The sequence below is a fragment of the Uloborus diversus genome, chromosome 8, assembly GCF_026930045.1.
Source record: "Uloborus diversus isolate 005 chromosome 8, Udiv.v.3.1, whole genome shotgun sequence".
Taxonomy (NCBI): Eukaryota; Metazoa; Arthropoda; class Arachnida; order Araneae; family Uloboridae; genus Uloborus; species Uloborus diversus.
In genome coordinates, this window is record NC_072738.1 from 60,196,390 (window position 1) to 60,214,856 (window position 18,467).

At 33.8% G+C, this 18,467-nt stretch overlaps 1 protein-coding gene across 1 annotated transcript; it reads left to right on the forward strand.

Moving 5' to 3' along the window:
• Positions 1–1,481: 1,481 nt before the first annotated feature.
• Positions 1,482–18,206, forward strand: LOC129227557 (mediator of RNA polymerase II transcription subunit 8-like). Its single transcript, XM_054862135.1, has 7 exons — positions 1,482–1,681; positions 7,076–7,191; positions 8,823–8,967; positions 13,032–13,172; positions 13,255–13,339; positions 16,607–16,762; positions 18,055–18,206. The coding sequence occupies exons 1-7, from the start codon at positions 1,676–1,678 to the stop codon at positions 18,129–18,131; spliced, it is 726 nt and encodes a 241-aa protein (XP_054718110.1). The 5' UTR covers positions 1,482–1,675; the 3' UTR covers positions 18,132–18,206.
• The last annotated feature ends 261 nt before the right edge of the window (positions 18,207–18,467 follow it).

The window sequence follows — 18,467 nt, forward strand, 5'->3', positions numbered from 1 at the left end:
TCCGAAGAAACCCTACGAAAACGGAAATATTTCACAACACAAAAAACAGTAAATCGTGAAATTAAAACGAACTAAAACTTTAAACAGCAATATTTCGCATTGCAATTTCTACCTCACAATTTAAAGGGGCGGCTCTGTTTACATTTTACTCGGGGTTGCTTTAATGTATCCAGGTTACCATGCTGTTTATAATAGAACGCGCTCGTTTTTATTTCTCATTTCGCCAATGTACTGTAATTGGTTTTGTTCGGCGATCCTAACCGGTCGACCACTGAGTAACCGGATACTAACCGCTGCGTTCTATCATCAACCGGTTACCGTATTAATATGAAGCACGTGATTATTAGATGTCACGTGATCGATGAACCGGTAGCTACCAGTTGAGTTCGGCGAACGCAAGCATTCCTTGCGTTCGACGAACCTCACCAGTCGACCGGTTACTAACCCCAGCGTTCTATGATCAACCGGTTACCATTCTAAGCAGTGGACCTTATTCACGGTTTGGCAACGCTCCCATCAGCTGTCCGTCTGCGGGTATTTTGACCAATTACGTAGTGTCAGTAGTGCTAAAGAAACTCGTTTTATTTAAGGATGACTGGACTTCATGCGCATAATGAACATATTTAGGGCTTAAAAAGACTTACGAATGCATGAAAAATGGCGAGAAACGGGGAAAATAAAAATAGAATTCGAGTTTTCACCATGTTTCTGATAAGGAACCAAAGAGGCTTAAACCCATGAAAATACGATAATAAAGAGAGTATTTCGTATCAAATGAATCGTTCATCATTCTTTTACAACGTTTCTTAGTTAAAAACGTAAAAAACCTGCCATTTTTAAATAGAAAGAAGAGTTTTAAGCCACACAAAAGCAAGTGTTATTATACGCTGTAGTGCCGGATTTTCGTCTGCTACAGTTCCCACAATGAACTGCAGTGAGGGGTTTTTACCCGCAGTGACGTCAGGTGAATACTGTCCGTTGATTGGAGCACGTGATCATTAGCTGTCACGTGGTTAACTAACCGGTAGCTACCGTAACGTAAGCATTGAGAGCGTTTCAAAATTTCGCCGCCGGGAACATTGGGCGCCGAGCATTTTGGAAGCCGGAAACATTGGGCGCCGAGCATTTTAGGCCCCGGGAATACTGGGCACAATATGCTCGGCGCCTAAGGTTCCCGGCGCCCAAAATGCTCGGCGCCCAAAGTTCCCGGCGCCCAAAATGCTCGGGGCCCAAAAGTTCCCGGCGCCCAATAGTCGGCGGCCAATCTTCCTAGACCGGGTTATTCATCGGTTAATCGGTTGCTTTGTTCGAACACACCCATTTTCAGCTATTGATTGGTTGATTGGAGCACGTGATCATTAGCTTTCACGTGATTAACTAACCGGTCGCTCCCGGTCGAGCTCGTCGAACGCAACCTCAAAGTTTAAGTTCTCATCTTGAGAGTTAACTGTAACTAGCTATATGTCACTTTTGTTGCTTAGTTGCTGTTTTGTTTTTCATGGTTTCTATGCTGTTCTCGTTTAGCCAATTTTCTCCCAGAAGTATGTTGAGAAAATCAAATGAAAACATTTGAACTGTCTAATGTACTTTTGACAATATTAACTCTTAACAAGAACTGTTAGTATTGGAACTGTATGAGTAATATTTTATAATTTTTCAAACCAACTGAACAAATATGGAGGTAGGAAGCGTGATTCAATTTTGGGGATATTTCGATAATTGGGAATCTGGCGCGGTCGTTTCATTTTTAGCGTAAATAATTTTATTTTGGTAACCCTGCTGATTTATAGTAACCCTATGTGAATACATGTTTCCGATCTCTTTGTTTAGATTTTCAAAGAAAAATACCTCTCGCGCAGGCGCTGGAGCCAAAAATTGATGCCAATGAAGAAAGATCGCCAGATTCCCAATTATCGAAATATCCCCTCAATTTTTTATTTTTAAACTATAACATCATATTATTCTTCCCTATTGATTCAAATTAAGCTTCTTGAGTGTATTTTGCTTTCAACACATCTTCAAATGTAAATGTGGTTTATAGTAACTGCGGCGTACGGATCATCATTACGTGAACGACTTGGAAGGGAGATGCTTGTCGGGATCTGAACCACGGACCTTTATAATGCTAAACAAGTGCTTTAATCACTGAACCAAAAGGACCTCAAAATTCAGGGGCAAAGTTAGGTTATGTGCTCTCTGACGTGCGCCACCTTACTCCCCCCTAAGTGATGGAGCTTGGAAGCGAGAGGGCCATTCAATTACTTTAACAGATGAGGCGCAGAGAAGCCTGGCGCTCTGGCTGTAGTTGTGTCTTACATTGTAGCTGTCGTTGCTGCTGCAGAGCAAGAGGTATGTAATATTATGAGCATCTACAGTTGGGCGCGTGAGAGTGAGCATCAACGGTCAGGTGGACGTGTAAGCAGTGCTCAAGGAATGAAGTGCCTGTGGTGTATTCATAATGCTGCGTTGCATGGCGCCATCTGTTACGTTGCTGAGTCACCATTATGCGGAGTACGGATCATCATTACGTCTAGGACGTAGAAGAGCAGTGTATGTCTGTGTCAGGATTTGAAGCACGGACCTTTGAGATGCTAACTCAGTGCTTTAATCACTAAACCAAAAGGACCTCAAGGTTCGGAGACAAAGTTAGGTTATGTGCTCTCTGACGTACGCCACATCTGTATTTCAGTTCTGTTTTAAAAGATACTTTTAGTTTAAAACGGGGAAGAGAGAGATCTGGCTGTAATCTAGTAAAATACATAAAATTTATTGAAGTTTGTATGAATTTAGATCAGAATTTACAGATGTAGTTTTCCTACTTGGAAGAGAACGATGTTTTTTCAGAGCCATCAAGATCCTCTAAACCAACTCCTCCAATCTGCGATGCAACATGGGGTAGTTCAACCCTCCTCCAGTACCCTTGGTTTCAACACATTATGCCAATCCTAATTGGTTTCATATGAGGAGTGATATGTCCGCCTTCAGAAGTTAAATTCTGGCTGCACCAGAATTCAACTTAACATACATTTGTCAACAAATCCTTTCAAAATGATTTCCTTCAAACATGCATTGATCAGGGATATAGTTTGAAGGATAACATGTCAAAAAATAATAACATGTCTCAGTAATTAAGTATGTTTAGATACAAAACAAAACAGTTTTGTTCAGTCAAAAAAGAGAAATTTATGAATAAATTCAATTTTTTGTTTTTTCTCTAAGGGCAGTTCTCAAAAGGTGGGAGCAAACACAGACCTCAACTTTGAAGCTTCAACACCAAATAACTTTTATTTTAATTAACTCAAAAAATTTTGAGTTAAATTATAATACTGTATAGAGACAAGAATTGACATAAATTATGGAAAAAATGCTCTTCAAATGCCCTGAAAAAAATATTTTCTTTGCTAAAAGGCACAATTTTGGACATACCAAAACGTTAACTTAGCAAATGTACCATTAAAAATTTTTTTTAATTATCTCCATACGTTTCAAAAAAAAATTAAATATATGAATCGAACACCGAATAATTTTTTGTTAATATTTTACACAAATAACAAAAGAAAAGACAGGTTATTTACTTTGTAAACAATTTTAGAAAAAAGTAAGTTTGAAATTCGATGCATGTCCAAAAGTTACGATCTTTACAATGCTATTGTTTGAGAACTAAGTATATGATGTTTTCGTTTTTAAGGCATTTATCGAGCCTCAGAATCAATTTTTAATTGTGTACAATTGTTTTCATAAGCTTTTATGCAGTATCTTAAAAGAAAAATAATTTTTCTAAAACGTACATGTGAGATGTCCAAATGGCGTTACGATCTTGACGCCGATAATTCTGTCGGTTTATTCATAATTTTTGATGATCCATTGTCTTCTAACCTCAATAAAAAAGGTTATTATAATGTTATCTTCTTTAATCCATTGGTATTTTTCATAATTAATACATTACACATTGAACAATACATAAATTACAGTAGAAACATGGCTGGTTATGGTCGTAACGAACGCCATTTTGTGCTAAAATCGCAAAGCAAACCTCTGTTGGCGGCAACACAGTATTCGATAAGCTAAAGGTTACTAGAGGAGAATTCCAGTTTGACAAATGTAGTTTATAGTCAGCTGCACTAGTTTTGGCGACTTTATCACCTGCGCTAGCAATTCCCCCCCCCCCTGCTTTTATTATTATAGAATTCTTTTTTCTCTTCTTTGTTTTGGAAACATAATTTAACGATCTCCAAATTGAAATACAAATTTCTTTTTTCAATATTTTTTTTAGACATTTTAATTCTTATGACATTAGAAAAAATATTCATTATTAAAACTAAAGTCACTTTTTGCATTTGTATTATTTTTAATTTGAAGCTTTTTTTTATCTTTCTTCAAAATCATTCCAAAACTTCATTATATGTAAAGAGCAGTATGTATAGCCATTCAAGTACTTCATTAATATTCTCTTTATTATTAAATTGCGAAATTCAAAAAGTAGTAAATAAAATTTCCATTGGAAAAGTTAAAAATCAGATTAACAATTGTCAAAAATGTTGAAACTTAAGGGGATATCACACGAGAGAAATTACGGGACATCACAACCGCAATAGGAACCGTCAACGCTATCTGGAACTGGTTTTTCGGACAGGAAGTTGCTTACAGGGTTACTGCCGGTTGCTCGATTTGCTCACAACGGGGGCTACCATTTTTTAGCGTACATCCATGTGCTTGCGCTTGTTCATCACTTTTCGTCAATTCCGCATTTGGTTATCACGCTGCGTCGCGTTAATTCGACACTTATGGATGAAATTAGTAATCAAATACTTAATGCAGCTCTTGCAGCTTTAATTGTATGTGGATTTGTTAAAAGATGGCAAAAAAAGGGGGAAATGATCAAGGCAATGATTTCAGAGCTAGAGCATCAATTATTATTTCATGCAGTCACCAAAGCTCCTCCTGTTAAATTCATATTTGAGTTTTAACATTAATTTGTAGAACTTATGGTGAAAAAATCAGAAAAACAGAAAACTTGTATTACTATTAATTGAATGTTTGATTTAAAGTGATACTCTTGTTACATTTAAAGAAGACATACAGAATATATGACTTCTCTAGGCTTATTTTTTCCCATAACTACTAAATTAAATCTTAATTTTAGATAGGAATTATTAGTCACTTATTGACAGGTAAGAAGAAATTTTAATTCTAACAAATTATACCTAAATTCATAGCTAAAAACAAACATGAAAAAAAAAAAAAGACAGCAAACTCTGATCAATAGGCCTTTCATAATTATTTTTTTAAACTTTGAGTTCATAAATATATTGGAGATGTGCTAACACTTTAACTTACACAAATATAACGCCACTAGATACATATTGCATACAGGAAAATCTGTGGCCGAGTTTATTAAAATAGTTCCAGACATTTAAAAATAAAGTGACGCTTTAAAAAAATGTAATGAAACGATGATGCGCATTTATAATACAAATAAGCTTAATACTGAGCAAATTAACACTGCATTGAATATTAGTACGTCTCAATCAATATTTCAAATGTTAATAAAAATAACTTTATCATTTAATAATGCTAAACATAATTTTTGACATCTCAACAAAATATTACAATGTGCGTATCATTTTTAAAAAATTCTTTGTATTATCATATTCTTTGATTTTCAGAGGGATTATTTTTCTTGACTGGAATGGAGTACATGTGTTACTACACAGTCAAAATATTACTAAATAGGTGGAGCTAAAAGTAGAGTAAATATTTCACCATTTCACTTTGCCTCACATTCTCCTACATTTTAAGTATTTTCAAATGGTACATACTGTATGTACCCATCAGTTTGAGTTAAAAAAGAAAAGTACAGCTTCAATGCTATGATTTTTAAAAAGGAATTTTCACGTAACTTTTTCAAGGAAAAAATTTACTGTAATTGTTCAAGTATCAGAGTACTTGAACAATTACAATATAGAATAGTAGTACTTTTTTAAATTTTTTTAAATGTCCGATTTTTCAAACAAGGCGTGGTCTTGATGACATTACAAATACACGTGAGTAAAGATGCGAATTAAATATTTTGCTCTGTGAATGTCAACACGAATGGCATTTCATCATTCGTGACGTCCCACGACAGAAATGTAAACAATGAAAGCGCCACGATTTAAGTAATTTTTTAAAAATATTAAACAAAAACAAATTATTTAAAAAATGGTCAGATCCTATGTTTTTAAACATGCTCTTTCAGAAAAAAATACGTTTAAAATTTTGGAAACGACCCCATTGTAACATTTGTGCAAAACAATTTTCAAAAACCTAATGAAACGAAAAACACCAATATAAATTAAGAAATGCATAAAATTCGCACTGATGTTAACTAACATATAAGTAGCAATTTAAATTCAAAATCAGATGCAAAACCAAAGATTAAATGTCGCTCATTCGTTTTTTAAAGTGTAACTGAAAATTTTTGAAACATAAAATAAATAGAACAATAAAAAGGAATCCCCACATTTCTGTCGTCACGATTGCAAATGTATTTTACAGTGACGCTGCCTGACGTCACGAAATCCCAGCGCCCTGATTGGTTCCTTCGTAACTTGCCCAGAATTAAAGGCAATTTCTTTCTAGCGGAGGAAAAAGTTTGCCCCTATACGAGCAACTGCGAATTTCCATAGCACACGAGAATTTTGGAGCAATCGTTTGTGGAAGTGAGTAGAAAAACCAGTTCCGGATGGCGTTACGGTTGCTATTGCGGTTGCGATGTCCTGTAATTTCTCTCGTGTGATATCCCCTTTACATTATGATGATGTCCAAAATCCGTTACCTACAGGACGACAATGTCCAAAATCTGTTACCTACAGACTGCTGATTTAATTTGCTAATTAACAATTTTTACAAATACCTGCTGTCTTTTCATGTTCATATATTGTGTTCTAGGTATGCATACAATAGAATAAAAGCAAAATTGATGTCAAATTTGAAAACTTTTGAAATTGCTCAAAGTTAACTTTTTTGTTCCCTAAGTTGAAAAATAAATAATGGTTATTTCTGAAAAAACTTATATAATCTTATTTTTTTATAGCAAAAAGAAGAAAAAGCATTTGAAGTTGTTTTGGATGCTTACATCAATCGGGCCACAGATCTGAAAAACTCAATATCTTCGTTTATTATGAAATTGGAAACTGAATCTTTAAATTGGTAAATGCTATTTATATCCTGTACAATTCATTTTAAAAAGTTTTATGCATGCTTATCATAATATATTCACATCATGCAATATTCCTTGTGAAATCTCAAACACTTTTTATGCATTTCTCATTTTAGCACTTGCAGTTTATTATAAATTCTACCTCCACAACTTACATCATAGGAAATTTATTTGTAGTGAAATAATTAGCTCCCACATGTCTGGTGCCCGAATCTGTCTTTCTTTTATATTTTTATTATTTTATTGACATATAAGGCAGTGAGAAGCAAAGGGATGCAAGTGGACATTTTCAAGTTTTGAGTAAAATGCGTTTAAAGATTAATTCCTAGGTAGGCTTTCATTGAATTTTTTTTCTAAATCATGCTGTATAGCAGAAACTACCAGGGCTACTAATACCATCTCTTGCCTCAAGACAGAGGAGATGTGTACTGGTTATCTCCATATTTTGAATTTTGCCACTTAAATCCCTTTGCTTGTCACTGCCTCATATGTAAATATGATGAAATTTTGGTGGTAAGAATTATCTTATGGTTACAATTACCTGCTTTTGAACGTTAATAAACAAACGATGAGTAGGATAAAGGACTTTTTATATTTTTTTTCATCTTAAAAGTATTTAAACAAATCTTTAAATGTGAAAAAATCTTTTTTTTTTTTAAAGTAATTTTTAAACTTTTTTTTATCTAATAAAGATTATTTGAAAAGCTTGATTTTTTGCAAAAATTTTTTATGCTTTTTATATTGAAAAATTGTAATCAGAACATTTTTTAGAAATAAAACAGGTGCTACATTTATTATTCACGATATTTTGAAACAAGATTAAGAAAACAATGTAGCATGAGTTACCGTAGAAGTACTTAGGCATGAGTTACATTAGAATTCAGGAGGAGTCACGTTTCCCCTTTTAGTGACCAATTATATTTTGAAAATTCCCCCCAGATCCTATGTTTGTGATCAAAAATGACACTTATGACCCCCTTCCAAAATGTTAAGTAGTATTGCACCCTTGGAATCATCCAAAAGTATATTGAGACTGATAAATATCATACATACCATGAGCCTTCATTTTGCACACTATTGCTAATCATAGTATGGTAATTTATATGCATGCATGCCCCCTCCCCCAGATAAATTCTGACTGTTAATGTTTCAACATGCACATTGTACATGCTCTACAAGTATGACATAGACACAATGGCTATATGCTACAAATGTTCTAACATTATCCATGGAAAAGATATTTTAATAAAATATATCGCGCATTAGGAAGAAGAGTGCCACAATAAGAAATTTTTAACTTTCTTTTTTTTGCTTTTAAGGCCTTCAAAGGAGCTTATCTTCTTTGGAAATAATGACAGATTTTTTGTTTGAATATTAACCACTGGAGAGCACAGCAAACTTACTTTTCTAAATGCACATTGCTTAAGAGTTCAACTTGAAACGCTTCCCCTGTAAAATTTCATTTCTTCATATTGTGGCACACTTCTTCCAAATGAGCGATATTTTATCAGAAATTAGTATTAAATTTTCAAGAAATTCTAAAATTGTGCATTCAATATATTTTGAGTTGTTACTATTTTGTTTTCAAATAGATCCCTTTCATTAAATGTGTCACTTTCAGGCCAAATGTTTTGGACAACTTTGCTCTTCTGTCTGGACAAATCAATACACTACTGAAGATTCTAAGGAATGAAAAAACACCTTTACTGAGAAATAAAATTCTGTTGCCACTTGTGCTGTCTCCAGATAGAGATGAAGAACTTGCGGTATGCTTGAAATTTCTTGAATGCTGCCCTTCTAGTTTCTTAAAACAATCACCAAACCTGTTGAAAGTTCATCTATCAAAATGATGTTGCACTTACATAGACTCGTCATTATTACTTCAAAGATTCAAACGACTAAAGTGTAATTCAGACAGCATCGACACATCACGTCACTTACAATCTTTTCGCCCTAAAACCAATTTTGGGTTGGCGTTGCCATGACAACAAGCCGTGTTGTACGGAACCCACAAAACCCGTCAATGTGGCGAGAAGCTAGATATTTGATGTCAGTACTGTCATGAGTTGCATTTCATTGTTGTCCACAAGATTCTCTTTATTGTGTGAGTATTTTACGGGCATCCGCAATAATGAATGTCTCCTCTTTCGAAAAATGTACATCTGTCCGCTTAACGTGACGTGTGGACGATATTTGAATTACGTTTAACTAATGACCAGACCATATTTTTCACCAGAGTCTTTAAAAACTTGAGTTTTCTGTTGAAAACTAAACCCATCCAAAATTTGTCTGGTTATTTGAAGATACACATGCATGGAATTGCTCTTAGTTATTATTTTCTTGCAGGAAAAATGAAATGTATACAAATGATGATAAAACTCAAACAACAAAATTTCTGCTCAGTTTTAGTAAAAATGCATGTTGTTAATGATAAATAACGGTTGTGTGTGTGAGCAGTTTTCATGCCATGTCAGTGGTGGCAATAGCCCCCCCCCCCTCCTTTTTACTGTTAATTGATTTATATTATTTTCCAATTTAGGAACCAAAACTCAAAAATATAAAAAAAAAGTAGAAATGTCAAAGTTTTCAGAATATAACTAATTGTTTTACTTTTTATGTCTGTTTAGGAAACATTATTTAGCACAAGGAATAACTTTTCCTTATGTATTCATTGTTTAGATATTAGTAAATCAATTGTTTTACTTAAACAAGCCAAACTTGCTTAATGAAATTATTACTAAGTGTTTGTGACATCTCAAAATACTTTGGCGTAAATAATATCTCATCAAAAACAACCCTGTTGTAAAAATTTCCCCGCCAAGAAAACTTTTAACTTTTCAGCACGAAAAAGAAAATCTGCATCCTAAACCCAAAAACCCTCAGCCATAAAAAGTTATGATATCTAGTTTGCCCGCCAAGTATCTGCCAAACTATCAACCTCCCTCTTCTCCTTTTTCATCACAGCTACTTCCATTAGAACCTCCTCCCACCTTCAACTCCTCAGAAATATGGATAGATCTTTTAAATTGTTTATCTTGTTTGGCGGGAAGCTTTTCAAAGGGAAGTGGTTGCTTGGTGAGCAAAAAGCTTCTCGCCAAACAAGATAAATAATTTAAAAGATCTATCCATATTTCTGAGGAGTTGAAGGCAGATACTTGGCGGGCAAACTAGATATCATAACTTTTTATGGCTGAGGGTTTTTGGGTTTAGGATGCAGATTTTCTTTTTCGTGCTGAAAAGTTAAAAGTTTTCTTGGCGGGGAAATTTTTACAACAGGGTTGTTTTTGATGAGATATCACATCTTTTTGCATTGATATTATTACTTTGTCTGTATTTTTAGAATTCAGAACTTCAAGTCAGAAAATTTTCCATTGAAACTACGCTGTTTTGTGTTTTTAAGGAACAATAATGGCTAGCCTAATTTTACGTCAAGTTCAAGTTATGTTCATTTTGCGAAAATTGGACGGTTTAAATTTTATTGCAATCCTTGTATCCTCTCTGTTGTAAAAAAAAAACTTCTTGGATAATAAAATACTATATTTTAAATTATATTGTTTTCGAGTATTTTACAACTTCGCAATAAATTCTACTACAGTTTCTTTATTTGACAGATTATTCAACATTTTCATGAAGGTTTCTTTAAATGTTTTACAGGTTGAGGGCTATTTTAATCTAGCTTTTTACTTTCTTGTTTAATTACATTTTTTTCTTAAATCGTGGATTATTTTACGTTTTATGGGATAATTTTAATTGTTTGGTGATTTATCTTTTTCTTGATAGAAGTCTTTGTCTTGTTTAATACCTAGTTTTGTTTAAAAGTTCATTTAAAAAACGAAATAACGCATGTTCTCACCAAGCAAAAAAAAAAAAAAACTAAGCCATTAAATATTTTAAATTTGAATGTGTCAGAAGATCTATACAACTTTACTCGATGTCAAATCGTGGATATCCCAAATTTGCCATAGCGAATGCGCATGTTGCCCGCAGACTAAGCTCATTAAAAGTCTTGCTTAAATTAATTGCAAAAATTTTTTCAGCTAACAAATTACTGGAAAGCACGGATATCCACACGTGTTTCATATATTTTCAATTCATTATGTGTCGTTTGTGAAAAATCCATTAATTTAGAAAGTAAGCAAACCAATAAAAAAGTGCTATTTTTCGCTTTCAATTAAAAAGTTATATGTGCCGTACAGTTTCATATAATTTGTCACGTAAAATATTGTAATAGTATAACCCCAGTTTCGCGCCGACATTTAAAATTTCTTCCCTCCATAAATATATTAAAACTGAAAAACAGGGGAAGGAAATTTCGTATCGGCAAAACTTTGGGGGGGGGGGGGGGGGGGGACAGCATTCTAATCTCATTCAATAATTTGTTTCTCTGCTTAAGTATAAACAAGCAACATAGAATCTGAAAACAGAAAGCCCAATGAGCTAAGTCTGTGCGCATGTGCAGTCGCTGTGGCAAATTTGTGATGTCCGCGATTTAACGTCTAGTTGCAACTGTTGGCTATGTTTTAGTCTTGATTGAATTTCATTTCCTAAGACAACTTTGGAATAACTGTTAGATCTGTTCTAACCTTGCAATTGCAGTCCGAGATAAACAAACCCTATGAGCTGAGAGTGAGTACATAAGAATTTAGGGAAAATTAGTGATTGTCAAACTTCAATTACTCCGGCCCATGATGTCCCTGGAGTTTGAATTTTTGTATATGTACTCAATGGCCCCCCAAGAATATGTGTACAAAAAATCATTACCGTAGCCCCCTAAGAAGCTGTGATAGAACCCAGGGAAGGTGCAATTTGGGGGGTAAAAACGAGGGGGGGAAGGGGAGGGAGGTCAAATGGCACAAAAGGCACAGCAGTAGGGCACAAGGAATGTGTGTGCGAAATTTCAGCTTGATTCCTTTTTTCGTCTCGGCTGTAGCCCTGTCAAAGAAAGCGAAAACGTTTTTGAACAGCGATTTTATAACTTTAATAACTCCTCCCCCTGATGGTCCAGGGGATTGTATTTTGGTTTACGGCGTCAGGGGCCACTAGAGGTTGAATGTACCAAAAATCAACTCCAGGGGTCTTCATGGGGCTGAGATACAGAGGGGTGAAAAACCCAAAAACCCCCAACTTGTTCCGTCGTGTAATCTTGGTCGCTTTTATTTCCTTTCGTCTTTGGCGGTGGATTTGCTTTTGTTGACTGCTGACGTTTGGTTTCCTTGGCGGGGCAGGACGCTCCCGGGTCCCGTGATAAGTCTCATTCATGTCTAAGTGTTTCTTCAGAGAAAGTTATTGTCTACATAATTAATCAAAATCTTTAAAAAAACATAAGTTAAGCCGTCAGATTTACATCAATATCCTCTTATCTGCTCTAAAAACCAGCCCTAACAAAATTTTGCACTTTTTTTCCCTCTCTTTTTTTTTTTTTTTTCATTTTTGTACTGCTGCAAAAAGTCCTATGGCTCCCCCCCCCCCCCCACTGATTAGTCCCAATCTCTGCATCTGTGCGATGGTAACACTGAAATTAACTGTACAACTTTTCTTTCTGCTGCAGTTGATTTGTCTTACTACATAATATTCCTCTTTCAAAAATTATGGACAGCCTTTATTGCATTTAAAGATCCATATGTAAATGAAATCATAAAGTATATTGAAACATATGGCTTAAAAAGCTTATGACTAGTATATTGACAGAAAAAAAAAATAAGGGAGGGTGTGATTTTCTGGTCAAAATATTCAAGTTAAGTCCTTGAAATATTTAGTTTTGTGTCAAAAAAACATGAAATCTATGTATGTCAATTTAATTATTTCATTCCTTATTTTCTGTATTTCATAGAAACTTACTGAAAACCGAGTACATGCATTCAATCATGAAATTGTTCCGGACTACTTGCGAACAAAGCCTGATCCGGAAGTTGAAGCACGCGAGCAGCAGCATTTAGTCAAGAGCATCAACATGCAAATGGACATGGCTCAAGTATGATGCAATATGTTTTGATGATATGACATTAATTGAATATGTATTGGGCTGTTGTCTTATTTTTTTGTTTTCTTTTTAGAAACAAATTACAGCTATTAATAAAATTGTTAATAATGTATTGGAAACAATTAAAGCCAACAGAGATGCTTGGGAAAATGATTCAGGTATGTTTCACTTTTGATTAACTTGAAAGCCAAACATGTATTGAAATACTTTTACTAATAAACTGAGGATGGTGCAGTGCACGATTAATAAAATATATCAGTCGTGTCCAGTTTTAAATTGTTTGATTGCTATGGAGGATATGTATTGCTCTTTTTTAGAGGTTGTTTCAATATCCATGGTTCATAATTTTTATTTTCTCCAAATTGCCAGATTTCTGATGTGATCTGGTGAAGATTAATTCAAAAATTTCTCTTTGCAAATGGACCATTTCTAACCAACTACCTGTATTAAACAACCATTTCCCCAAATGCTTCAAGTTTGATGGTTCATAATTGCCCTCCCATTAATTTAATGGTAATAAATACTTCTAATTTACTCTATTAAATAATTGTACCAAATAAAATCTGATCCTGTCAAAACAACCTCATTTTCTCCCAGAAAAAAGCTTCTTTTTTTTTCTTTTAAACTATCATATCAGTTGGTTCAAACACAAAGGCACTGCATTGTAATTCATGTTGTAAAGCAGGTTTTCCCCTTGTGATGAATTCTACGATGGGGATTTACTGGAGCAGCAATTCTCAACCAGCACCGGTCTGCAGAAAGATTTGACCGGACCTCAGAGATCTTTGCTCATCCATGTTAAAAGAATTTCCTTACTTAAAGATAGAAAACACCACTACAATAAAAATTCTACCCTGCACGACACTTTTCATGTGAATTTTGCGATTAATTTTTGTAACTTTCTATGATTTTTCAGCAATGTTGATTAGTTCTACATAATTATTACAATAGTTGCTTATCTTGCACTTAACATTTAAATATTTTTTGTAACAGTTCTTTTATACCAAGTAATGTTTTATTTATATATTTATTAATTCATTATTTTTATTATATTTTGTGAAAAAAATACTAAATCCTCATTTGTTTGCAAATACTTTACAAGTATTTAATGGTCCTCGAATCTTTTTATTTATTTAATTATTTTATTTTATTTTATTTTATTTTATTTTTTTTGCAAAAAAAAAAAAAAAAAAAAAAAAGGAAAACAGAAAATAAACCTTTCTGGCCTGGAAAGCAGAAAAACCTTCACATGTTTTTAGTGGTCTGCAATTATTATTACTATTTTTTTTTTTTTTTTTTTTTTTTGCAGAAAAAAAAATATCACCGGCTTGCTTGAAAAAGGTTGAGAAACTCTAGAACATATGTTTTAGGAATTTTCTTCTAGTTGATTGGGGTGGGGGGTTATAAACTTATGTGTATGTAATATATTATTACATAGTAAAACCAAGCAGGTCTCCCCAGCTGGTCCCCCTTTTCCCACAAAGTTTTTTTTTTTTTTTTTTTTTTTTCAAATTAAGTGAATTTGGTTTGTTTTGTCCCTTTTTGCTTGAGAAGCATGCAATATGTATTTCTACTGTGGTTATAAATCATGTCCAATAACCTTGCTCAAATGGCTGGTAATTTTGCTTGATTTTATTGCCAGAATTTTGTAAAGGTATGGTTTGTAACCCCACGCCCCCTGCATTTGCATGCTATCTTCTCCTTTACTGTGAGCACTTTATTAAGGAATAAAAAGTCTGTAATGGCTTGATCAGTAAGGTGTTGCACTTGTAACTGGAGAGGCGCAAGTTGGTGGCCAGCTCGTCGACCGTCCTCCATGCATGTGAATGCTGACTGGTGCACATTAAATCTGTTGTGGTCATAAAGTCCTCCAAGTTTTCACTCCAAATCAACATCTTGGGGGTGTTGGATCAGGAGTTGCTTAGCTCCTGGCCTGGATCAAAAACAGGGCAGTCTAAAGGGCCCTATCCAACCTCATGTAGGGGTAATACGGGGTACCCTGGGCTGTACTGAGGGTTAAAAATGATTTTTGTTCCTTATTTGATAGAAATGATGTGTAAACAAAACAAGTGTTTTAACTCTTTATAAATCATTACCTGCAATATCAATTGGAATAAAAACTATTTTCTTTTCTCTTCTATTTTAACATCATTTAAGTGCTTTGTTTTGAATTTGTCCCTCAGAAATAGGCTTTTAGAGCAAACATCACTAATATCTACATTTATCCTCATCAATCTTTGGATACATAGCAGTTTAGTAGCTGTTTGATGTGTCCTTTTTTTAGGAGAACTACTGTACTCACAAAAAAAAAGCGATAGGTATTACTGCATCAAAAATTAGTTTAAAAATAAGACTTAATGTCCTTTTGCTCCCTAAGGATAAACTAAATACAGTCAATTTGCGATAACTCAAATATTACCACAACTTGAAGTTTTTATCAAGTCCCGACCCCTTTGTCTTTAATTCCATGCTAATTATTCTTAATATCTCCAAGTTAACTTCCTTTAGCTCAAAGTTTTTTCAAAGATGACTCAAAATTTATTTTGAAAGAGCGAAAAAAAAAAAAAAAAAAGAAACAAACAAATGATTAGGAGAGAAAAATTAATTCACCTACACTTGCAATTCCTGCACAATAGACCTCTAAAGGAAGAAGCCAACTGTTGAACCAAAGTGCGATAAAGGAGTAACATGTGCAGAATAAGTTAGCTTGTTTTCTTTTGTTGTACTGTGTTTACACTTAGACATGTTGCTGGACTACGAATCTGCTTTTAAGCTGTCAAGTCAACTAACTGTAACTTTATTCAAAGGTTGACCTAGGTTAAGATGCATTCCCCTTCATTTTCTAGTTCAATCACTTGCTTATAAGTTCTTGAAAGACAGAGTGAGATAACTTTACTATTAAAGGTTTTTAAGCTAATACTCTGCCAATGATATTAAAAGAAAAAGAGAAACTTCTAAAGCGGGTAGAATCCATGAATTTGAAACGAATGAAGATGAGCACCTTCATAGTAGAATCAGCTAGTTCTATTCAAGAGGTTTCAGCAGTATTGAAATCAAGATAAGGCTTTTGATTTTTCGTCTCAATATTTTTTGATTAAACGATGCATATTGTGCTTAAAAACTTGTGTTCTGCAATTTTGTCTGTATATGTACACATTAATTAAAATATTCGGTGGTTTTTATTATTAAAATGTCAAAAACCCAAACTAGTGGTAAGTCGAACTTCCGATAAGTCGTAGTTTTTTGTCGGTCCTTTTAGATTCGAGTTATCAGGAATAGACTGTATTAGTTGGTGATCCGAGCCACATATCGTGTACTAGAGTAGTAACTGATTTTAGGGAATAGTACTTCATCATCTATTTCATTAAAGGAGACAATAATTGTTTTGTTCTTTCTTTCTGGTGTCTGATTATATACTACTTCAGGTCAAAGAGCTAGTGCACAACAGACCTCTTCTTTAGCGGATACTGGAGCTCTGATTTGTGCCATCACTGTTGGTAAGGGATTGAAACCACCCACTGGTTCTCCAAAAGGACAGCCTACAAATCCACAACCTCAGCCCCAGCAACCCACTCGACCCGGTAAGTTTAGCAGTTTAAGAACCATTTGATGTGCTGTTGCCCCCCCCCCCTCAAAACAGAACAACAGTGTAGGTTAAAGAATTTATTTTTTTCAAGTTATTTCTATTAGAACTATACTGCTGCATTAAGCACAACAGTCGTATCCGCACTTTCAGTCAAAACTGAGTTGCAATCACCAAGTGGTTATTTGTCCCCTATTTCACCTAAGTACAATGATTTAAGATCATTTGTCAATGGGAAATATTTTTTAAAAAATTCTGAAAAAGTTACATCTAAATCAAATATATGGAGGCGCAAAGCTTTAAACGGGAACTTCTCAATTCGAACTCGACTGCAGGTAAGACTTTTGTGATTAGCTCGCCAATATTGCTTTCAATTTCTTATTTTAATAAAAATATTGAGAAAAAAGATAAAATTAATGAATTTTGAATAATTAACAGCCCCAAAGGTAACTGAAATTATTGACCCACATCATAAAAAATTAGCACATTCTCTAAAGATACCATATTGCAACGTTATTCAAACTAAAGATTCCATTTTTTAAAAAATGTATTGAAAAAATAATAACAATTAAAGAAACTTCGTAAAATGAATGGCTCCAGAGGAAATTGAAATTATTGACTCACATCATAAAAAATAGCACATTCTCTAAAGATACCATATTGCAACACTATTCAAACTAAAGATTCCATTTTTTAAAAATTTATTGAAAGAATAATATCAATTAAAGAAACTTTATAATGAATGGCTTCAGAGGAAATTGAAGATATTAACTGAGACGCACAAATATTAACTATGACGTACGGCTGCTTTCCCATACTATTAGAACTAAGGATTCAAATTTTGCATTTAAATTTTTTTTAAACGTTAAAATTAACGAATTTTGCATTTGAACCGCCCTAGAGGTAACTGAAGATATTAACACAGATTAACAAACTTTTGCACATATACTAACAATGACACAAGGCAACTTTTCTGCACAGTTGGAAACTTGATATCAAAAAGAGTTTTTCGATGCATCCTAGTAGTCAACGCTACAAATAAGTTAAGAAATTTAGATATGTACAAGATATGATAGGCAATTTAACAAACTCAAGTTTCCCCCCCCCCCCCTCCTTTTTTTCCTATGTTCTATCTCATGCAAAAATACTCATTCTCTGGTTTTGAAGTATGATTACATGAATAAAGAGTTTTGCCTTTTTGAAAGATTTAACATCCACGAAACAAAAGATGTTTGTTACATAAATTTTTATTCTAATTTGCATATCATTAATACACTTATTTTCTTTTAGCTTCAGGAGGAAAAGTACCCAGTGTTATTAAAACTAATATTAAATCAGCAGGAAGTATGCACCCATATGCCAGATGATTTACTGTTCATAACTTGTATGATGTTTTGCTTATTTAATGTCATTTGTAAGTACTGATGGAAAAATAAATATTTTAAATTAATAGTTCAGATAAAATTTTATGATAAAAAAAAACTTTTTTTGATGTGTTTCATCATTTTAAAATAAGTGATTTATGATTTTACATAATACTATTGTGCTTGTTAGTGATTCTAGGTGGAAGTTGAGATGTCGAATATATATTGTCCGTTTTTCACAAGAAGGCACTTGACTCCTCCCTTGTCACGTGGTATCCAATGATTCTATTTCGCTGTTTTCGGCAGAAGGTATACTCAGATCATAGCATTTTATTGTAA